This window comes from Podarcis bocagei, assembly GCF_964188305.1.
Source record: "Podarcis bocagei genome assembly, chromosome: Z".
Lineage (NCBI taxonomy): Eukaryota > Metazoa > Chordata > Lepidosauria > Squamata > Lacertidae > Podarcis > Podarcis bocagei.
The window spans coordinates 34,001,081-34,025,441 of NC_138140.1; the positions used below are offsets into that span (position 1 = coordinate 34,001,081).

The 24,361-nt window shown below is 46.0% G+C and overlaps 1 protein-coding gene across 1 annotated transcript in view; it reads right to left on the reverse strand.

The window, feature by feature from the left end:
* Window positions 1-24,361, reverse strand: part of MPP1 (MAGUK p55 scaffold protein 1) — a 49,604-nt gene that overhangs the window by 6,035 nt on the left and 19,208 nt on the right. Inside the window, exons 2-8 of the mRNA XM_081179909.1 lie at window positions 11,554-11,697; window positions 10,118-10,196; window positions 8,077-8,162; window positions 7,041-7,109; window positions 1,839-2,035; window positions 574-680; window positions 70-150 (exon numbers count right to left, since the gene is read on the reverse strand). Of these exons, the coding sequence (XP_081036035.1) occupies window positions 70-150; window positions 574-680; window positions 1,839-2,035; window positions 7,041-7,109; window positions 8,077-8,162; window positions 10,118-10,196; window positions 11,554-11,697 (763 nt within the window). The remainder of the gene's footprint in view (window positions 1-69; window positions 151-573; window positions 681-1,838; window positions 2,036-7,040; window positions 7,110-8,076; window positions 8,163-10,117; window positions 10,197-11,553; window positions 11,698-24,361) is intronic.

A 24,361-nucleotide genomic window follows, 5' to 3' on the forward strand; every position in this document is an offset into this window, starting at 1 on the left:
TTGCATATTTCATTATTCCTTTATCATTTAGAGACAAGTCAGTACTCTGTGGGTTGCACTGTGTCATACCTATAAGCACCAGTGTCTTCCGCTTGAAAGCTGGCAGCCTCACCACCTCCTCATAGGACACCACATCCAACTGATCAAAAACTAGGAGAGAGAGAGACAGAAAATAAGATCCTTCACTGAGCCCCAAAGGTCCCCAAACCTTGTCAATCACCTGACATCACAATGACACCAGGAGGCGAACGTCAGGACTTCAAAGCACCATGCAGGGCCTGCAAAGATCTTTGAAGCACCACGGCTCAACAGGCTTGAACAATGGGTGGTGACTTAAAGCCTGCCTTCTGCATGGATCTTCCCCCTGAGGAACTCTTGACGAACAGCTGCATCACTCCCTGCCCTGCACCAGACATCTCATATGGTGCATGTGGTTTGGCTGAATTAACACCTGTTCTGGGCCAAATTTGACCCACGGACTAGAAGCTCCCAACCCCTGGTTTCACCCTGAAGGCAGGGAAAAAAGGAATGTGGGACAACAGTGGAGGAGGAGGGGGACAAGGAGGTGCTCACTTGAGCTGTGCTTTGCCAGGTACTTGTCTTTGCATTTCTTCTTCTTTCCGAAAGGGCTACAGCTTTGGGTTCCGCTGGAGTTGCCCTGGGGCATGCTTGCAACGCGCCTGCGGGAAAGGGGATAAGGTATATTGTAGTAAGAAGAAAGTGGTGATAAAATCAGGCCTCCTCTTTTCCTTTCCCTGACCAAAGCCTGGAAGCAGTGCTTCAAACTGATGGCTTAATCAAGGCAATGATCTTTGTCCTTCAAAGTATGGGGCGGGGGAGAGGAACAACAAGTCTGAGGACTTTCTATGGCAGACATGGGGAAACTTTGGCACTTCAGATATTGCTGAATGACGGTGATGATGATTACCTCATTTAATTTCTATAGTGTCCTTCACCCAAAGATCACAGGGTAGTTCACAACATAAAGATACAAATTCCATAATAAAATTAAAACAAAAGAAACCAAAAATCACCATGCCACAAACACTTTTAAAAGACCACAGAATGTTTAATCAGCTGAAGGCCTGGTTACAGAAAAATGTTTTCACCTGGTGCCTAAACATATGGAATGAAGGCACCAGGCAAGCCTCCCCAGGGAAAGCATTCGACAAACAGGAAGAACTACAACTCCCATTAGCCCAAGCAAGCAAAGGCCAAGGGTGATGAGAACTGAAGCTCAGCAACATCTGGAGGGCAAAAAGTTCCCCACATCTGTTCTGTAGAACTGAGGCGTGGATCTTCAGGAACATCAAAAGGCAAGTGTAATGATTCGTAGGTCAAAATGAGGACGCATTGGTTGCCTCAAACATTTGAGGTCTTGTTTTGGCCTTTGGAGCACCTTAGCTCTTCTGAAGCCAACAGATCTATAGCATTATTTCTGTCTCTGAGATTTGCAGCGCACTCTGCTAAATCGAAGACAGGCTCTAGGACTGATGCAAAACCAACAACTGGAAGGGGTGGAATTAAGAGTTTTGAATACTCATGAAAAGAGAAGGCAAGGAACCCAAATGCCAATATGAAGATGCTGCAGGCCACTGGTCTTTGTATAGTGGGTCACAACAGGAGAACTACCACCAAGCAAAAAATATGGAAAAATAAATAGGTCCCCAATGCATGTTTGGGTTAAAAGTGGGTCCCGGGTCAGAAAAGGTTGAAGATGCCTGCTGTAGGCAACACCAGAGATCCTATCACAAGATGGGAGGAGCCTGAAGAGATCCAGCTGGAAACCTGGAAGGGAGGGGTACTAGGCAGGCAGGGGCCTCATCCAAAGGACATACCACTCCTGTAGCTCCAGGGAAGGGATGAGTCCTGCAGATCCATTGGAGGAGCCCTCCACCCGGCCCTGCCACCAATTGCTGTCATCCTTGTTGATGATCTCAATGATGTCTCCTGTTTGGAACTTCAGCCCAGCTTCTTTGCAAGGAATCAGGCTGTCCTTCCGGGGGTCATAGTCAAACTGGGCTTTCATGAACATCTGTAGCGAAAGAGAGAACCAGAGCTCAAGATTAAAGTCAGGAAATACCCTTCAACTTGCAGGAGGTAGCACTGCTTAGGCAGGCAAGGTTGTTAAACTGGATGCAAGAAGGACTGGAATGTAGGGCAGCCAAAATTTTAATAATTGTTTATAAGTCTGTCTACAGCAAATGATGATGATGATGATGATGATGATGATGATGATGTTACTGATCTGCAATACAGCCACTGCTTATCCCATTGTAAAGAGAAAGCTGCTGCCAAATAGATGGACAGCTTATTATCTGAAATTAGCAGGATACACAGCTGACCTCTTAAGTCTTAAGACTTCCCTTGTGAAACATGAAATACATGCTGGGTTGAAGAAGGACTATTGTGTTTAACTGCTTAGCCGGAACAGAAAAAACCCACGTATTAAAGCCTCCCTATATGGGCTAAAATTGTAAAACAAAAAACAAGAACATCCGCATTTGCCGAGAGCAATTTGTCGTCTCAGAATCAGAACATGAGTCCACTTGACCTAAATGGCTATTCTTGGATACCTTCAAAATTAGAGACAAGGTTTTGTTTTTATTTTTCGCTTGAAAGGACATACTTCATGGGCTACGTTGTTGTAGGATTTTCAGGAACTTCCTTAATACAGCTAAACTCTGGATTAAACACAAATTCCACAACTATAGGCAAAAATGCTGAAAGTTCAGTCCAATTAATATCGTTGGGGATCGCTCTTTATGCATCATCATGATCTCACACTGCATGCACACCAGCACATGCCACAGTTAACAAAAGCCACATTCCCTCAAAACCCTGGTTTGCAAACCCACCACAAACTATAAATTTCAATGGCGGTGGTTCCGTTAGGGCAAGCATTGTGGCTTGTCAGACAGAACACCCCTCCTCTACTCCACCTGTGCAATTTTCAGGGTTTCTGGGGTTGGGTTTGGCAAAGAGCAGGGCTCCATGGAAGGAGAAGAGGGGAGGAAGCCCCATTGCACAAGTTGAATCCTGTGCATAGTACCTGGTTCATATGGTAACCTCTGTTTGAGTGGGCCAAGGCTTGCAGCATTAATAGGTGTAACATAAACTGTGGTTGGTACTGGAAAGTGAGGGAGGAAACTCCTCCAGAGAAGGGAGGAGGAAAAGTAAAAGAATGATTATGCAAGCTTATGCCCCACACCTGAATGTATTTAAGCAAGGTTGAGAAATTTGCAATGTCAGGGCTGCACTTGGAGTCTTGTCTCTGAAAAATGTATCATCTGAACACAGCTTTAGTTGTGCCAATATGTGCCTTCTCTATTCCAGCACCCAGGTCCCTTTTTCAGCCAGAACTCACTCAGTTCCGACACCTCTCAGGTAGACACCATTGCCATTATAAGAGAACAAGGGAGGCATACATGCTGAGTTCTGGCACCTCTTTTCCTAGAAAAACAGCACTGCCAGAACTAGAATTCCATTCTCTTTCAAACTCCTCCCCGCCCCCCTTCTCATGTTACCTTTACACTTTAGGAAACACAGAAAGCTGCCAGGTTAGACACTTTGTCCATCTGTGTTTCTTTCAAAGCAAGCAAGCAAACAAAAGGGACTGCAGAAAGGGATGGAGTGATCCAGGTTGGGACTGTGGCCGGGGCGTTTCCAGGTAAAAATTGCTCACTGTAATCAGCTACCTGGCACATCTTTTAAAACTGAGATGCCAGGGATAAAGTCTGGGAAAGTCTGGGTATGCTCACAGAGCTACAGTTCCTCCTCAGGCTTCCTTCAGTGCATGGGTTGGTGAGAACCCTTGGACCTCACAGTGCAAAGGGGACCCAGGCTGCAATCTCCACACCAGCCCAACACCTCTCTTTACTCAATGCACACTAGTCTCATTTGCTGCTTTGGCCTCTTCCCCACCATCCTTTGTCCTGGCCATCTCATGTAGAGTGAAGGTTGCCAACTGCACCTCTTAACAGCTACAGAGCAAGAGGACATTAAGGAAGGGGCATTTCTCTCAGCACTGGGTCGCCATGCCTAAGGAAAAGCGCCCCCTGCAGAGTTTCTGCTTTCCAGGCAATGGTTAAATAGGCCAGGAAGGGCGGAGGGAAGTGTGAGAGAAAATGCATTTTGTGGGCTTGGGAGTGGATGGGAAACATATTGTGTAATCCCAGAAACCAGCATCATCGCCTCAGAGGGTTCAGCAGTGGTTAGAGGGTGGGGCTTTAGCTACTTGAATACTAACTTCCCCTTCCCTACGAGTAGGAAGAGTAGAATTGCACAAGTGACTCCAGAGTCATCTTTCTGCATGTGACTCTGCTGCCCCAAAACTCTGTTTGCTTTCTAGAGCCTTGCTTTGGGCCCCCCTGTCAGAAGAGATATGGAAAGTGGGCATCCGAACAGGATATTTTCAGCGGTGCTGTCCGAGATTTGGAACAGCCTTCCAAGAGAAATCTGCCTGGCCCCATCACTGCTCACTGTAAGGTGGGCAGAAGAGTACCGGTAAGTTTTATTCTAGTAGTCTTCCATTTCATGCAGGGCATTAAGTCCCAATGATCAACAGGTCATTGACAATGGGGGGTGGGGGCGAGGCAGGGATTTGTTCCCTGCTGGCTACATAAGGACCAGCACTCAAAGATCGGAGACCACAATAAGTATATGTGATGACCGCTGCATGCATTTTTTCCTGGTGTAAACTACCTTTAATATTTTGAGAGGCGCAGAACGGATTTTGATAATGGATAGATGAGCAACAATATACAGATACAGCATGTCTAATTTGTACAAATTATTTTCCCAGATGCAGAAATTCAGTTTGTTCTTTTCGTTTTCTTTTGCTTAAAACATGGGTTCTATTGGTGCAGAATTTGACTATTATTTTTAAAGCAAAGAATACACCACTGTTGCCATATGGAAGTAATTAATGAGGAATGAGCACTAAAAATAGGACAGCAGTCTAATTGCCTCAGATTAGACAAACTCAGAAGGAGAGGAGAAAAGAGACTGGCTGGATGTTCTGCAGCTAGTGGAATTCACACGAGGGCTACTCAAATAATTGTGCTGCATCAAGTGGGTACAAAAATGGCAAAATAGAGACACATTCTTGAACCCACCCACCCCTAAAAAAACTGAATTGGTGCAGAGAAAGAATTTCCTGGCATCTTATAACAGATTTATTGGAGAATTTAATACGGCACAATAAAATACTATTATACTTTAAAGTGCTACAAGTTTCCTATTTTTGCCACTATTTTTGCTGTAACAAAGGAATGCAACTACCCCGACCCTGGGAAATTAGCAGCCCGGGGAGGAAAACAGCAGCCCAACAACTTCAGGCATCTGCATTGCCTTAGCAACAGAAGCACATCAGAGGCCTCTACGTTGTCTTGGTAACAGCTGCACAGCCTCAACAGTACCACGAGTGGGCTGATTTCTTCAGGAAGAGCTTGACCGATCCCACATCCCATACAGTGTTAGCAGGTGACAAAACAGCATGAAAGAGTGGAGCAGATCCTGCTTTGGAGGGCAACTGATAGGCAACCATACCTGAGCACAAAGGTAACAGGCACCCAAACACACACTTTCTCACACACAGAAGGCCATAAGCCTGCTATTTCCTGTTTGGCCCAGCAAAAGAGGATGACTTGGGAACTGTCTGGCTATCTATATTACCATGACAGGTGTTAACTTCTGCTCACTCACATGTCTGGCTAAAAGGACTACTGGGCAAATTATGGGTGACTATAGCTTTCTGCAGGGGGACGCGGGTGGTGCTGTGGGTTAAACCACAAAGCCTAGGGTTGCTGATCGGAAGGTCGGCGGTTCAAATCCCTGCGACGGGATGAGCTCCCGTTGCTCGGTCCCTGCTCCTGCCAACCTAGCAGTTCGAAAGCACATCAAAGTGCAAGTAGATAAATAGGTAAATTACCTTACCGGCGGAAAGGTAAATGATGTTTCCGTGCGCTGCTCTGGTTCACCAGAAGCAGCTTAGTCATGTTGGCCACATGACACGGAAGCTGTACGCCGGCTCCCTCGGCCAATAAACCCCAGAGTTGGCCACGACTGGACCTAATGGTCAGGGGTCCCTTTACCTTTACCTATAGCTTTCTGCAGCTTTAAGCCAGGGGTTGCCAATGAGGTTTTTGGACTACAACTCCCATCATGGCCAATAGTCATGGGAGATGAAATTCATCAACACCTGGAAGGCACCACCTTGGCTATCCAAAGCAGGTGTGGGTAACCTCAGGCCTAGAGGCCAAATCCGACCCTCCAACCTCTGTCTGCCCCTAGGGACTCCTCCCAGGCACACCTCTCATCGGCCTTGCTCCACACCTTGAGTGTTTTTGACTGGGTGAAAGAAGTCCATCGATAATGCCTCTTGCTTGCTTGTGTACAAAGCACCCTACTGTACACAGGGAATATGTACATCAGTTGCCTTGGCCGCTTTTGCCTCTTGCTGTACCCACCATGACATCAGGTGACACTTTCTCCTTTGCCTGCGCAGTTCAATATCAGGCAAAGGCACCAAGGTTTGTAGCCAACACCCACCAGTCTTTACCTGCCCTGCACCGGATGCAAGAGATGACACCAGGATTAAAGCAGGTGGGTGCAGCTTGGGAAGAAATTGGGTGATAGATCAATTATTTTCCATACACATACCAAATTCCCCCTATCAAGCAATCTTAGGCCCTACATTTAAAGCACTATTATTACACTTTAAACAACCATGGCTTCCTCCCCCCACCCCAGGATCCTGGGAACTGTAGTTTGTTAAGAGCGTTGAGAGTTGTTAGGAGATCTCTATTCCAACAACTCCCAGAGTTCCCTGGGAAGAGGGATAGATTGTTAAACCACTCTGAGAACTGTAGCTCTTTGAGAGGAACAGGGGTCTCCCAACAACTCTCAGAATATGCACCTATTTTACATACCAGCTGCGGAATTCATCTTTCTGCAATGCAGAGTTTTGGCTTAGAGGTACAGAATTTAAGCTCAAGCAACCAACCCACTGCTTTGAAGGTGGAAGTACTACCACCTACCTGGAGGGCAGGAATGCGGCTTTGCTGGTTGGGAATGACCTTTAGGGAAATGGTTCCCTTAGTTTCTTTCTGATGGACAAAGGAAAAGGAGAGAATCAACCTCTGCTAAATCAACCACACAAGGCAGATCACAACCTCTTCTTGCATAGCTCAGGGTTCCTGCAGTTGCAACCTGTCTCCTAAAACTGAGAAAAGTTCTCTCTTCAGTGCAACCGTGAAAAGCATAAGAGACAGGGAGATGGTGCTTCCTTGATGGTACTTCTAGTTTCCCCATCTTAAATTTCTATACTTAGCTTTCAGTGCAGAGATGCCCAGGCATTCTGTGCCCACAGAGGTGTGCAACCTCTGACTCTCCCCATGCTTGTTGGACTACAACTACTAATATCAGCCCAGAGGTTTCTAATAAATAAATAAATCTAATAAATAAATAAATAAATAAATAAATAAAACTTCCATAACCGTGATCATTATCATCAATTATGTACTGCCTGTTGCCAAACTAGGCTTCTAAGCAGTTTACAAAGTATAAAAACCAGTTACACAAACATTAAAAGATAAACATCCATAGGTACACAACAAAACGAAACAAATCCCATTAAAACAAGGCAGTAATTAATCATCCCTGGTCACTGGCTACACTGGATGGGAGTTTCAAGTTCAATAACACCCAGAGGGCCACAAGCTGCCCATCTCTGCAGTAAAGAATTGGGGCTACTGCCGGCTTTTGGTTTCTCCAGGATATTTCAGTCGAGCCTGCTTCTGGCTCTCATATGAGCCCAGTCCTTTTCTACACCTTGCTGATTTCAAGGCAAAGTCAAGAGACGCTCCCAGCAAGAACACTTTAACTTCCTGTTGGTTTTTCCTGAGCTGGGAGAAATGATAAAACAAAGAGGTGTGGGGATGGAACCTAAGGTCCACCGGCTCCTAAAGATTGAAATAATTCATGCTCAATTATCTTTTAAAAGGTCAGGAAGAATCACAGCAGGCTGCTGCTCCTGAAAGAGAAAACTCAGGTCCCTCCATCCTTGGTACCTACCAGTATCTTCTGCAGCTGGTCTACAGAATGGTTGGCGACACTCTTCCCATTGATTTCTAGGATCTCATCCCCCACATGAAGGGAGCCTGGCAGAGTAGGAGACATGAACCTCATGAAGCAAGGCAGTGCCAACAGCAACAGATAGGAGTCTTAATAGTAGCTAGAGAGGACGACAGCTACTGATAAACAGGCACCACACTGGCAACTCCTGGGGCTAGGCAAAGGCTACACTTTTACTAGATTGCAGTAAAAATGAAAATGATTTTTTAAAGAAGCACAGCACTAGCAGCAGTTTAAACATGCTACTTGTGGGACTCGCATTATTGAACTGAAAAAAACTAAACTATGAATTCACATGAGTGAATATGCCTGAAATGCTTCAGAATTGGGTTTGCTTTTATAAAAACACACTGTGAACCCACTACTTGAGCTATTCCTGCTATTCATGCAAAAGGAGCTCACTTCCTAAGTTCTTCCTTGGAGAGTTAACAGCTGTTTTGGACAGGAGGGAAGGGTAGCTCCTTTCAAGCAGGCACGGCCAGGGACTTTGCAAGGGCTCCAGGACTCAGAAGGCCTCATCGCTGACTGGCCTCATCCTGCCAACCCATGCTGCTTCTAGCAGTCACTCACCTGGGCGCTGGCAAGACTTGTGAATGAGAGCCAAGCCCACCATCACAGGTGCCACCATCACAGAGAGGCCAATGTCACATGTGCAACATCAGTGAAGCTGAATGTGACAGCAGCACAGCTTAAATGGCCACTGCCTTCTCCTTCTGCTGCTGTCAATGGCAGGGGCTGCTTTGACCCTTCTGCCACTCCACAGCAGCAGCAGCAGGAGGAAGAGGAGGAGCCAGTCACTGAAGCCACTCTGCACTTGGCATAGCGCTTGGCCGCCTCCACCCTCTGACTGGGGGCCCCAAAAGGGCTCGGCTCCCAGGAGTTGGAGCCCCAACCCACCATATTGGAATAAGCAAAATGCAATGCCTGACCTCATAATCTAACATGGCGGGTGGCATGTCAAAGCCAGGCACTGGCTTGGGTCCCATTCAAAACCACTGCCATTGCTCACCAGTGCAACATGACCAGACGCCTGGCAGCTGAGAGACTGGTGATGGAGGGAGAAATGTCCAGCAATGAACAGCAGCACCAGGCAGAGATCCCACCACTGGCCCAAACTCCTTGCTCTCTGGTACAAGGAAGAGAGATCTACTCTGATCTCCATTGGGGTGCTTAGCTGTCCAAGTCCTTCTCTTCCCCCACCACTAAAACATCTCTATTCTAAAGGCAGACGGGAAACTCTCCATTCCATCTAATGGAGAAAGGAAGAATTTGCCTTTCCATGCAGTGTAAAATCTCATCATATTCTCAGAAGAGGGACAAAAAAAATTCCAAGCATCTATGGCAACCAGGAGCTGGAGGAGGAAATGACAGGACTGTCACCCAATAAGTTATTGGGTGGTTGCTTTTATTTTGATTATAGTCATACCTTGGAAGTCGAACGGAATCCATTCAGGAAGTCTGTTCGACTTCCATAACATTAGAAAACCAAAGCGTGGCTTCTGATTGGCTGCAGGAAGCTCCTGCAGCCAATCGGAAGCAACCGAAGCCCCATTGGACTCTCAGCTTCCAAAAATAGTTTGCACACTGGAAAAGTCACTTCTGGGTTTGTGAGCTTTGGGAGCCAAAATGTTTAGGAACTAAGGTGTTCGACTTCCAAGATACTACTGTATACATTTTGTGGTTTTATATTTTGATTTTGTTCTGTGAACCATCCTGAGACCTCTGGGTAAAGGGCAGTAGGTATATAAAATTCAATAAATAAATAAATTAAATAAATAAGTGGGCTTGGCCTGCAGAACTCAGGAGGTAGGAAGAGAGACACAAAAAGTAGAACTGGTTGGCTCCAAAAGTAGAATTGGGCTCAGGCTCTGCCAACTGTTGGGTCTCCTTCCTTTCTGCCCAAGAGACATCAGCTTCCATTGGCGCTGGTTCCTAGGGATTAAAAAAAATATGTATTTCCAGGCCTGCTACTGCTCTTTACCTTGCCTGTGGATCATGCCTCCATGGAGGATTCTGGCCACCATACAGCTCTTCTTCTCATTCAGCTTCAGCGTGATACCCTGGAACAGAAAGTCTGTGACAATCTGGATCAAAGCTACAGTGTGAAGACTCTGCTTCTCTGCAGAGGCTCTTCCTGGCCTATTTCTGTACCAGAGGCAGCCCCAGGAGATGCATCCAGGAGGGGAGACTCCTAGCCAAACTCAATCTCTGTTCATTTCCCTTGTATGTAACAGCTGCCAGCTAACACTTCACTTTCCAGGTCAGAACTTGCACAAAGGGTTGGCAAGGATTGGGATCTGCCAAGGGCCCTGCACCCCAGCGGGGGATCCATGCAGCTGACCAGAATACTCTGAGCCTGGCTCATCCTCTTCACTGCTGCAACCTGTTTGCTCATCTGCCTTTCACAGAGAATGGGTCCCAGCTCAGTAGTAGAACATCTGCTTTGCATGCAAAAGGCCCCAGGTTCTATTCCTGGCATCTCTAGATAAGACTGGGAATGTCCCCTGCCTGAAAGCCTGGAGAGATGCTGTCAGTCAGTGTAATTAGGTAGACCAATGGGCAGCCTCACTCTGGCCCAGACAGCAATGGAGCAGTAGATGCCACTGCCTCCTTGTTGATAGCTGCTGTATAGGTCAGTTGCTAGAGTGTGAAACTCTTAATTTCCGTGGGTTTGAGCCCCAAGTTGGGCAAAAGAATCCTGCATTGCAGGGTGTTGGGTTAGACGAACCTCACGGTCCCTTCCAACTCTACAATTGGCTGGCAGTAGCAATAATAAAGTTAGAGGAGGAGGAGGAGCTGCAGATGGCAGCAACGAGGAACTAGACTCCTTGGGGATGGGAGGCACTGGGGGTAATTCCGAAAAATGGGAACTGGCACTGCTTCTAGGACAAGAATGGGGAAACCTGTAGCCCCCCAAATGTTGCCGGACTCCAACTCCCAACAGCTCCAGCCAGTATGGCCAATAGTCAGGCATGATAGGAATTATAATCCAGCTACATCCAGAGGGCTACATGTTCCTCATGTTCTAGGTCTTGCTCCTGGAGGCTCCTTCCATGGCTACAAGACAGTTAGGGATAGAACATCTCTCAAGTGAAGAGGAAATCTCAATTTCATGCAAGCTGCACACAGCCAGAAGCTTTGAGCTCATTAAAATCTTCCACCTCTGTCCGTCTAGGCCAGCCTTTCTCAACCTGTGGGTCCCCAGATGTTGTTGAACTACAACTCCCATCACCCCTAGCTAGCAAGGCCAGAGCTCAGGGATGATGGGAGTTGTAGTCCAACATCTGGGGACCCACAGGTTGAGAACCGCTGGTGTGGGCCCAGGAGTTTGCCCAGGAGCAAGAGAAATATTCCACCACCACCACCCCACTGCCTACAACCACAAGGACTTGAAGCACTCTAGCTTCACCAGCTCACCATGGGCTCCTCCGCGACCTTTTCAAACTGGATGAACCTCATTTTCCGTATCTCCCGGCCATTTGTGTGGGCTGGGCTGCCCAGCATGGCTGAGCCATTGGAGTAAATATCCTCGGACACTGCATTCATTGAGGATGGAACTGCCTGTAAAGGCAAAACAAAACAAAACCCCAAGTTTAGGAGCAGTACCCAGGCCCTGCTGTATCCTGGTCTCCCAGAAGCCACACCAAACTGGAAACTTTAGCCCAAGAAGTATTAAACTCAGCCATCCATTCCCTGCTCCTATCCCTGAGTCTATATCGTGCTCATGATGGCAGCTGCTGGGCCCTAACACAGCATGGATTTATGTTTTGGCTGCCTAGCTGCTACATGTTCTCTCTCTTCTAGCCTTTAGTGATTGAAGACGGTCACCTTCAATGCACTCAGCTGTTTCTGAAAACATTGCAGCCATGGGATGACAAGTCAAATTGGCCACAATCATGGCTGTCATATACTCTTGGCTAACATGGATGAATAAGTCAAAATCTTGCACCAAGGAATGCTTATTTCCTCATCTTATATTCAGCAAAAATATCAGGAGTGCACTTTCTATGCATGACCAACTCTGCCAAGACAGAAGAGAGCCCAAATTTAAGACCAGTTCTTTTTAGAACAATCTGTTTCAGCAGTTCTGAGACTCAGGTGGTTCACAGAAACTGTCACAGAACAGGGTAGAATATTCATACTTGCCTTTACACTTTTCTTTTCCTGCCAGAGATCGAGGTCCTTTTAGGGCCCGATTATCGAAAACACTAGCAAGTCCCTGGCTGGAGTCCATGATTTTAATAATATTGAGCTAGTTTTAACAATGAAGATGGTGCAGAAGAAACGTTTATTTTCTTCATACTTAATCCAGAAGCAAAACAGCTTTCCTTCCCATGAAATTGTTACTGCTCTAATGGTTGTTCACATGTTACATTCAACCAGTCTACAACATGTGTACCTGCATACTAAAATAATTTAGCTGTACAGTTGTGCAGTTATTAACATGTAATGTTCTACAAGTGTACATAGCAGGCTGTGTACATAGCAGCTGAGCTGTACAAACTGACAAGTGTGCACTCTTTCACACAAGCATTTGTACATGTGTGGAGACATCCTGTACCTGTGTCCAGTGTAACATGGGAACAAGCCTACAACTACATGGATGGTACCGTCCTAGCTGGGCTATCAGGCAGTCTGAGCAAACCAGCCAGCTCCACCATGCCCCAGCAATTTTCAAAGACTCTATGGACGAAAAAGTTTAGGAACAACTGATCCGTTTCATTTCATTTGCTTGATTTTATCTTTAAGTTGAGTAAGAAGCTTTTGGGGAACATGGGGTTCTGGTTGTCCAAGAACTATACACTCCTGTGCTCTTACACTTTGCTGGCACGGGGCTGGGGGGAATTGTCAGCTAAAAGCTGAGGTGCACTTACAAAAGGGATTAAGTTTGACTTGTGTCCAGTTGCAACCAGTGCTTTGAAAACATATGCACTTAAGCTCTTACCCCCCACCCACCCAACCCACATTAAATGTTGTTCTTTTACAGACGGGATGGGGGCTACTTGCAGATGGGCTGCTTATTAATAATAATAAAAAGGAAGTTGCTAACCTGCACTTTCTAGCACAATTATGCCTTCACATTTTCTAATTGTAAAAAGTCTGGTAAGAAAAGTGAAGGGAAATGGCACGGTGGAAAGTGTGGAATAACAACCAGATGCTGGCAACATCATTCTAAGCCTCTGCATGAACCTACCAGGATGAACGCTCAACAAACAGGCAGCATTATATGACCTCTGTGCAAGTTTTGTACAAACACGTCAGCATTAATGTTCAACAACCAACTGTTCCAAAAGCTCCTACAGCTTTTGAGGCTTTGCCAGCAATTGCCCACACATCATCAAACCTATGATTGCAATTTACATACATAAGATAGAATCTTGTTGTGTGTAACGAAAGAAAAGGAGGAGGGGGAGGAAACCTCAGCTTCTCAGATGCTGAATTCTGGACTCCAATCACACTGCCTGAACTTGGATAGTACTGCAGATTGTGCACTGGTCTGCCACCGAACCTTCTCTCAAGAAAAACAGGCCTGCACTTGAACCAGCTTTCAAACGCTACACTCTCAGTTGTCACCAGAGTCTTGCAAGTCCCAGGAGAAGAAGAGTTAACACACACAAACCACAAACCAGAGATCTGGTCAACCTCAGAATGGCTGTTTTTAGGGTAAAAAAGCGACAACTTCAAAAGACTGGATGACAAACATATATTCTGCTTCATTCCAGTAACAGCAGCCCAAGCTCACCCAATGCACAAAGCCAAATTTTGAAGGATACCCCCTAACCAGAGTCCTTTCACATAGTTTAGCCCTTGCTCTTGCTCTTATCTTCCAGAAGCAGACAAAGGACGCAATGGATTGGCGATTAAAGTCTGTTAAAGAGCAAAAGCACAACAAAAACATATTAACAGTCCCTGGAAATGTCTTATCTCTTCTAGACTATAAGCTGGTTTCAAGCAACTGAGCATATATAAACAGCACTGACTGTTTTCCATCTCAATGTCAGGGTGGAAAGGTGGATATGTTTAGTTCATTAGGCTGGTGCTAGACTGTTGGGGGAACTGGGGACAAAGTCTCCTCCTCCCCTACCCACTTCTGCTAAAATGGCACCATCCTCTCAAGAGATAAGAGTAAACCCATCTACACCAACCCAGGCCTCTAAAGCAAGGATGGGTAATCTTTTGGAGAGATCAAGGGCCACATCCCTTGGAGGCAAATAGTTGGGGGTGGTGTTAGAATCTCAGATATATAAGCTAGGCGCCAAATGCTCCTTAAACCAGGGTTAGTCACCAAAACGAAATGCTTAGTTGCACTTTTTGACCAGATGGCTCAAAAGTCATTCTTTTCAGTATGACTTTTTAGTTCCTGAAATTCATTCTGGTGGTGCAGATAAAATATCATGGATGGAATTCTACAGGATGTGTTTCTACATATTGGTGGGAGTGAGAAGGGTCGAAGCAAAATTGTGGACCACCCCTTCTTTCTCTCACCTTTATTCATTTGCCATCCATTCATATTCTCCCTTCCTCTCTCTGGGGTTGGAGGGTAGCACAACAGATGGGGGCCTGGTAAGCAGATTGCACATCTGTCCTCTAAGGGAGTGGTTTCCAATTAGCTAAGTACTGTGGAGCCCTTGTCTTTCAAAAGCCAAGCCACGGGCCCCCTACTTTTAAAAATGTTGCTATTTCTATGGTAGTTTTTGTTATGTGAATGTTGCCAGAGACTCTGGGTGGGTTACGTGGACCCCCTGGGGACCACTGCAATTGGGAACCACTGCTCTAAGAAACCAAAGTTATACTGCCTTAGAGAATGGAGGCTCCGTCTAATTATAGCAGTTGTCACTGACAGTTCACCACTGACTAAGGCTCATTAGAGTCTGCTGCAACCCTTACAATCACTGAACATTTAGCTCAGGGGTCGGCAACCTAAAGTCCATGGGCCACAAGCGGTGCACAGGGATCGTTTAACTGGCCCACGAGCCACCCACTCGGCGAGTCCCCGCTTGCTGCACTAAACCAGTGAGGTGCATGGAAGCACTTCCGCGGCACCAGAAATCACGTCTGCGCAGACGCAGACACCGGAAATTGCGGGCGCGCGCACTCATGTGAATGCACAATCCGGCCCACGGAGGGATCTCCACTGGAGTGAACCGGCCCAGGTGAGGTAAACCTTGAAGACCCCAGATTTAGCTCAAACCAACTTCAGGTCTTATTCACACATCCATTAAAGAGTCAACAGATTTCCTACCTCCTGTCCAATTTGGATGAATACACACAGACACTCACTGACTTCTCTGACCAATACAATACTCTCACCCATTTACTATTTCTGAGCTAACCTCACCAGGTTCAGTTTGCAGCACTCCTCATTAGCCCCCTTGGCCTACCCCTGCCCAGGACTGTTGGCATACATCTCACTGCGTGTTCAGCTCGTGTTTTCTACCATTCCTCTGGAGATAGCTGAAGAACCACGACCTTCCAATCTGAGCCTCTCCAAGCTAATGCAAACAAACCCAGATGTTCCTGGTTAGATATTAGCCTATGGGTTTTACCGCTTCATTTAGCAGGCTCTGCCCATCCACACAGAAACGGTTGCTAGCCTAGGAAGGTGATTCTTAACTGCTTTGTACCAGTAGTGATTAAACATCTGCAAACATAGCCTAAAGCAGAGGTAAGTCAATGTGCTTTCTTCCAGCTGTTCTTGGACTCCAACTCCCATCATTCCTGACTACTGGTCAAGCTAGCTGGGGCTGATGGGAACTGGAGTCCAACCACATCTGGAGGACGTCACATTGGGTACCCCTGGCCTAAAGGAAACAACATTCATACCAAAACCACACCCATGGACAATTGTGCAGCAGTGGGCCTTTGGACTGATCTAGAAGGGAACAGAGATCCTCTGGGTATACAGCGCTGAAGAAGATGGACTAGTTGGTTATGTGAGAACAGGATGGTGGACTAGCTGGGTCTTTGGTCTGATCCAGCAGACTCTTCTTATGTCCTTTCCCTTTGCCTCAGCGAAGTTGCTGGTGGCAACCCTGGCCTGGGTTCAAAGTGCCCGTCAGGGGAGCTGACTCAGCCTAGAGTCATCTCTTATCTGTTCTTCCTTCCTTGAAGCAGCCTGTCACACAGTTCAGTGCCAGACCTCTGGGCTCAGCAAAGATTTCCCCAGAGTGCAGCACATTCCAGGCCATTAGGCTCAAAGGTTGGCCTAGTCAAGATGTCCCCACCCCCTACACTGTCTTTCCCCCAACCATCGGTGCAGCCAGGATTTATGTTGGGGGGTGCAGGCTTTAGGCTAGGAGGGGGGCAGAACCTCAGTTAGTTAAGTATTTTGCATTGATTGGATAAGCTCATGTCCCCAACCTTTGCTTTTTGGCTAAACAGTGCCTTGTCCTGAAGATAATCCGGATGTAATCAGGAGAAATGAGGGCTAGAAGCAGGAACTTGGGGATTTGTGGACAACAAAGCTTATCCTTGAGGGTCAGCAACCTCAGCAGCAGCAGAAACCCAAGCACCTTCCCAGAAGAGTATGCAGCAGCAGGGAAACCACCCTCCGTTTTGAATTTCCCACAATGACCCAGAGGTGGTCACGCAGCAACACTCTGAGGGACTGTGGAAATGGTGGGCAGATTCTCAGACCTGGCTGCTATTGCCAGGGAAATTAGGCACCTGTGTAGCAGCAGCCAGCCCTCATCAAGGGCTCCCACCAATATGGAATGGGACTCACTTCAGAGCACTTTCTAACCAGGAGGAGGCCTCCTTTCTCTGGACAGAGAAGGGTTTCTGGGCTCTGAAGTGGCTCCACCCACCCTAGTTGGCCATCAGACTCCCCTGACATACTGTAGAAGCCTTCTGGGTCAGGCTAGGACTTTGCCTGAGCAATAAACAGTTCCTACTCCTTGGCTTGAAATTCTTGGGAAGCAATTCTAGGTTGTAACCTCCTGGCTCTTGATCAACAGCACGGACAAGCTTAAACTTTGCCTCACTTTTGAAGAATGAATGAATCCCTGCCATGTTTGCAGCAGATGCCTGGTGATTAGGGCATCAAAACTCTAGTGTGTTTGCTGGGGTAACAGCTGCTCACCATCACAAAAGAGCGCACACAACCCACCCACTCTGGGCAGCTTCTGACATTTTTTTTAAAAAAAAAAACAAAACACATTAAGCTGTTTGTTTGTTTGAAAAAAATTCCCTAAACAGGGTTGGCTTCAGATGTCTTCTAAAAGTCAGATAGTTGTTTATTTCCTTGACATCTGATGGGAGGGTGCCACTACTGAGAAGGCCAAAACAAACCAGGAATGGGGAGCCTGTGGCCTTTCAGTTGTTGTAGAACAACTCCCATCATTCCTGGCCATGCATGCTGGGGCTGATGGGAGTTGAAGCCCAATGACATCTGACAGGCCACAGGTTCTCCCATCAATGCACTGGTTCCCTGTAACTCACTTCTCGCAGTGAGGGAACCACCAGAAGACTCTCGGAGCTGAACCTCAATGTCCGGGCTAAATGATGAGGATAGAGGCACTCCTTCAGGTATATAGGGCCATTTAGGGCTTTAAAGGTCAGCACCACCAACACTTTGAACTGTGCTCGGAAGTGTACAGTGAAGATCCTTTAGTGTGATATGGTCCTGGCGGCCGTTCCCAGTCACCAGCCTAGCTGCTGCATTCTGGATTAGTTGTAGTTTCTGGGTCACTTTCAAAGGTAGCTCCACATACAGTGCACTGCAGTAGTCCATGCAAGAGATAATTAGAGCATGTGCCACTCTGGCAAGTATAAGGATGAGTCTCTGTGGAACATACAAAGTGCTGTGCTTTGCCATCTAAATCAGAGGTGGAGAATCAGGTTCCAAATGCCGCTCTCTCTATCTGGTCCTCAAGATTCTTTCCAGGCTGCACACCCTTCAAAACACCAACCCCCATGAGCATTTTGGTAGTCCGGAATGTGCCTTTTAACTCTGAAAATGCCTGTTGTTTGCCGGTATAGACAGGGGTGTAGGCGTATGTGTACAAATCAGCCTAATGTACAAAAGTGATATCTATTTATATATTTTATTTTAAAATCTGTATCTCACGTTTCACTTCTTCAAAGAGGCTTAGGGCAATCAGATACATAACGCACAAAATTGAAAAAAACAAATTAAAACTCCAAAACGTAAAGCCCCAAGAATTTAAAATGTAAAAAAAAAGAGATCTGAAAAGCATTCAAGATACAAAGGCCTCCTGAAATAAAATGTTTTGAAACTCAGTAGAGATTTACATTCACTGCTCCACTATTTTTGCCTCTGGTCCCACTCACTATTGGTATCCGGCCCCTGAGAGGCTGCCCAGAATGAAATGTGGCCCTTGGACAGAAGACAATTCCCATCCGTGATCTAAATGCATTCCAAATCGTTTCACCACAATCCAGTCCATTTCTCCCATCATGACCTCCCCCCAAAACAGACCAGTTGTTTTTCTCCTGCACAGTTTAGTCTTTGATCTGACACTGTCCTTTTGGAAGTTGGACCTGAAGGGAATATGTTTTTCTGCCAAGAGGCCGAGAAACGTGATGCTGATGCCGTAAGCACTTGGATTATCTTCTCAGGGCTTCCTGAAACTCAAGTATTGTAGACAATTGTGCCAGTGCCCAACCCAGCCACCCCCAGCTTTCTTTTTCAAGGGAGGAAACAGCTGCATGAGGTTACAGCTGTCACAGACAACTCCCAGAACTTGCCAGATGCAACAAAGCATGTCAGAGACAGGCCAGCTCAGCAGAATTCAGCAGCAGCAGCAAAATAGTAGCTACTGAGGAAGTGACCAAGGGTCCAGATGGTCTGAGATACCCTGCTATGTCTAGGATAGAGATGGGGCTTCTGTGACCCTCCAGATCTCATTGGACCCCCATTAGATCCAGTATGACCCACTGGTTATGGGTTGCTGGGAGTCATAGTCCACAATTTTTCTGGAGAGCCACAAGTTCCCTATCCCAGGGAAACCCTAGGGTAAGAACAGACGAGGAGGTCTCTATCAAAGCTTCTGGACAATCAGTGCCTTGGTGACTCACTACACAGGTACAGTGGAGAGGTGGAAAAGACTGAAATGGTGGCATCCAATGGGCTATTGAACTGACCAGTCCCATTAGTGGAAGCCCACGTAAGGACTTCAGCTAGTGCAATGGGGCTTTCCCCTGACCTCCCTCAAGTTGGGGTTGAGAGAACCCCTAGAACAGCACGTGAGGGAAGGTCCCATTCCATCGGGCAAGCTGAAATGCTTGTGCCAACAGAACATTTAGGGAGGAGTGATGTTGAATTCTCCTCATATTTTTACTCATAGAGGTGAGTAGGCAAGACAAACTTTAGTATTTATACAGCACTTTCAAAACATTATCAGTGGGATTCACAGTAGGAGGAACTGCACAAAAGAAGTGGGAACTAGGGAAGGGGGATTTTTGCAGGAGTGCCCCATTCAAGGTTCAAGCCAGCCATTCACTCCAAACAGGGCATTCCTCTCCCCAATTACTTCTCCATTTTCTTATTTTCTTTCCAACCACCAACCGGTACTCCGTAATAGATGAACATGATCTATCTTCTCTGTGATGTATTTTGAGGGTTTGAGACCGTTCACGTTTATGTTTCATTCTGTTAGTTCTCTTGAACTTCTGCAAATCTTGGCGTTTCCTTGACTATGCTAATACCACTGCCTTATTTCTCATTTGGACCCCAGTTTCTCATTTCTCATTTGGACCCCAGTTTCTAATGGCATTCACCATCCAAGTTTGCTGTAGGAAGGAATTATAACAGTAACAGCAGCAGCAGCAGCAGCCAGCTCTTGCTGCCTTTTTGCAAACAAAACCCAAGGACTTTTGCTATGTATCCAAAGCTGACAGCTGGTCTAGAGATTTCTCTTCTTAGCGGCAGTTTTAAAAAAACCAAACAACCCAAAAGCAGCCTTGGTGGCTATTATGAGAGGAGGCACAGCAGCAAAAGATAGTGCTTTATTCTTTCTCTGTTGCCATTTACCACTCAAAAGTGCTATCCTAGTGCAGTTTCAGGTGGGTATTTAAACAAACAGCAGCTTTTTTTCAAGGAAGGAGAAATGAGCAAGGCTGCTTTTGATTTTTAAAGATGGTGCTTCATTCGCATTGCCTTGTAAACACATAGTTCCCCCCCCCCAAAAAAAAAGATTCAAGAAGCAAAGGCAATAGCTGCATCTCTCCAGTATGTGAATGGTCAGGTCACCTGACTCAGGTGTAAATCCAACAAACAGATGCAGGTCTTGCTGCTCCCAGTTCGGGAAATGCTCTGCAGCTCTGGCAAAACAGCAAAAGATGGAAACCTTGGAAAGGAACAAACAGCTTCTTCCATCATCAAGGGTTTCATTATAATACAAAGCAGTCAAATGCAAAGCAGTGCATTAAAATATTTAAACATTAACAAGACTATTCATTTCCAAGTCATTAAAAAGGTAAAGGTAAAGGGACCCTTGACCATTAGGTCCAGTCATGGATGACTCTGAGGTTGCAGAAAGAGTAAAGCATGGCTCAGGGTTGACTTCAGCAATGCACCATCTTGAAAGCACATGATACCTTGCTGAAGCTAAGCAGGTCTGGATCTGTTCATTGCCTGGATGAGAAACTGCCTGGGAATACTATGTATCATGCCTTGAGATTTATGGAATAAAACTGGAATATTAGCACAGCAGATAGATTAATGAACATGGCATAACATGAAATGTATCTAAAATGTGTGGGGGTGATGCCTGTGTACATATTGACATGCATTTCACGTGATTTTAGATGTAACTTGCACAGTACGGCATCCATTCTAGCTCCCCAGTTTGACTAGAATTATGTTAGTTCATTGTATGACCTACACATTGTATGAAACAGAGCTGTTTTAACATATAGCAGAAAAATATGATAGTCTATTTCTCCCCCATCCTCAGTCACTGCCAAATGGGAATATAGAACTGCCGAGCCATGTTTTAATTCACCAAACGGTTGGATTCTATGGACAAATGGGTCTTCACATGGCTCCCACTGTCATGCAGCAACTGTTTTCACAGCTAAGGCATCATAAGCAAACCATCCAAAGACATTCTCTGTGCAGATCAGGCCAAACATGAAACATTATACAACAATGGTGCATTTAACAGGAGCATCACACAAAAACCCCAAGAAACAACAACTGGACTACTCTTCACAGCAAGGTGATTTCATTTGCAGCACTGTCTCCAGTTCTGCATGTGCCACACGGTTCAAAGAGGGTGCTGACCAGTCAGAAGGTTTTCAGAGGAGAGTGACAAAAAAATGAGTGTCTCCAGGATGCCAAGTCATGTGGTAGAAGATCGAAGAAGCTGGGTATCTTTAGCTCAAAGGAAAAAAGGGTTGCACAGGGGCAAGTTGCCAAAAGGTACACTACATAGATTTGATAAAGCCAAATTCCCCCATTGCCAAGTCATAAAAGCTAGACATTATCCAAGCTAAACTACTTACTATGCAGGAGATCTGCAACTGGATCTCCCAACATATTTACATTAACTTAAAAGCAGCTATAAGGCAGTGGGGAGGGAAGGAAAATTGGACAGAAGAAGCAGCTCAAACAGAGGATGTGTTCAACCATTTCCTTCCGTGCTATTTCCCTGGTCTAAATACTCCCCAAGTTGCTGTCTGTACCATGCCAGTATTTTTTTGGAACAACTTCAAGATAACACTTCTCTTACCATGAATTGGTGCCACATCAGTGAGCTATCAGAGAGGTATCTACTCCTCCCACTATTGTTCCACTGTGGTCATTGAGACCTGCTGGGGAAACTTGCTTTCCTTGACTGCCCCTAATCTGTATATCAACAGCATCAAAAGCAGCAATAGTTCCCAGAATAAAAAACACACACCAAGAAGCCTGTTAGGGCCTGAACCTTGTGAGAGTCCAGGAGCAATGCAAAATTGTTTTTTTGCTCAGACTTGTTTATAGCAGCAGCTGGTGATTAAAGGAAGAAGAGATTTGTACTGCATTTTTAAAAAAAGTGTTTATATATTTTTAATAATACTCTGTGTTACAAATATGTCTGCAAACACGACAGGAAGGCTGGCAATTTCAACCCTGCTGTCTGCAAATCCCTTACAGACAACCAAGTTCCTGGAGACAGTCAGGTTGTGTATCCATAAGCAGTGACTAGAGGAGAAATGACTGCTGGGAGGAGCACAGAACACCATGGTGCACTTGTAGCAGCAAAACCAGACGCTTTCATCTGGCCCAGCTGCAACAAAACATGTCTCTCCCGTATCGGTCTCTACAGCCACAGCAGGCGCTGTACCCTTACAACAGTTTGACTTCACTCCCCCAAAGGCACACTCCTCCACTGTCTCCCAAGGAAGACAGATGCCAACAAGTTCAAGTATCCAAAGCACTTCAGAAGTGTGAACTCAGTCATTCGCACAACAGCCTCATAAGGCAGACCAATCGTATTAAATAGCACAGGTTGGAGTGTGGAGGCAAGGAGAGAAAAAGCCGAAACAGTAGTGCATTGGTGGGAGAACCTGTGGCCTGTCATATGTCATTAGACTTCAACTCCCATCAGGCCCAGCATGTATGGCCAGGAATGATGGAAGTTGTTCCACAGCAACTGAAAGGCCACAGGCTCCCCATTCCTAGAGTCCTGGCTTGTTTTGGACTTGCTCGAAAGCACAAATGCTGGACCTGAGTGCAACAGCATTCTCCGGACCTGTGAATCCCCCAACAGTAGAGGCAGAAGCTAGCCATTATGTCTAGCAGACACTGATAGTCTTATCAGTGGTGGGGAAGAGCCCTGCATGAGATTCTGAAGAGCCAATGTCAAAGATTGTGAAGGCATGGAAAAACAGAAAGGGAAAAAAATCCCGAAGAAGTTTTCCCTTATTTTCTTTATAGGCCTTCACATCTCTAGCCATTGCTAGCAAGTGCTGGGAGAGATGTACAAAGAAAACTGACCTAGTATATGACAGCTTCTTATGTTCCTATCATCACTTCCCCCAAACTGGATAGCTCTGCAGTTAAATCAGCACAAGGCAATTGCCACTTCCAGTTCTGACCAGATGCAACTTTGCAGCAGAGAGAGAGAGAGAGAGAGAGAGAGAGAGAGAACCAACTTCCTGAAGTAAAGCACTGAATCCTTCTCACATACACACGCACAGGCTCTACTCAGAAGCAAAGGGACAAGATGACCAGCTGTGCCCCCAGACTCTTAATACTTGTGATTAACTTGCCAATAGGCAACAAGGGAGGAGGACACACAGGCAACAAGAGAAAAGCAAGCAAAAAACAAGCCCCCTCCCTTAAAAGGGTCAGTCTCCATGGTCTCCCTTAAAATGTACTTGCTGTAACAGTTCCAGAAAGAAAGAAAAGTGTGGATTGAGAGCCACATTTCCACCAACTACATTCAAATTGTCTGAATGATCTATGGACTTGGCAACAGTAACCCAGCACATCATGTTTTTCCAATGTGCGGAACACCTTGCACACCTGCACATGAGCCTCTTTGATGGAGGTCTGTCCTCACACTTCTGTCCCCCACTGTGGTCTTTGCATAGGGAAAGCCACAAAAGATCCAACTTGCAAGAGGATTTTGCTGTTTGCAGCAGGATGCATGAGCTGCATAGCATATCCACCCCAATCTGTCCTGGGATTCTTGTTTACCTGGATGGCTCCACAGCTGGCTTTTCTGTTCTGAATAGCCATTCATGAATGTGTTCTGCAGATCTCAGCACCTTTGCGTCAAGGAATAGCTCTAGTCCAGGGTTTCCCAAACTTGGGTCTCCAGTTGTTTTTTGACTACAGTTCCTATAATCCCTGACCATTGGTCCTGCTAGCTAGGGATGATGAGAAGTGTAGTCTGAAACACCTGGAAAAGTTTGGAAAACACTGCTCTAGTTGAAAGTGTCCAGAGGTCAAATTTCCCAATGCGTCTTCTCCAACTGATTTCCAAAGCGCCACTCTAGAAAAAAATGGGGTATCCTCCACAGCAGCTTTCAATCCAATGTATCAGAGTTATTGCTAGAAGAGAAATCCGGAAACCAGGCAGAAAAAACATTGGTTCCACGCAAGGGACTGTGTTCAGATCTCAGCCAAAAAGCATGAAACTGAGAAGCACCCCAATAGACCATGTACTGTAACCCACTTAAAACAACTGTCCTCCGCCACTTGCAAGGAGTGTGGTGGTGTCCAGCCACCACAAGAGCAAAAATCACTGGAGTTATTCGAAATGAAAGTGGA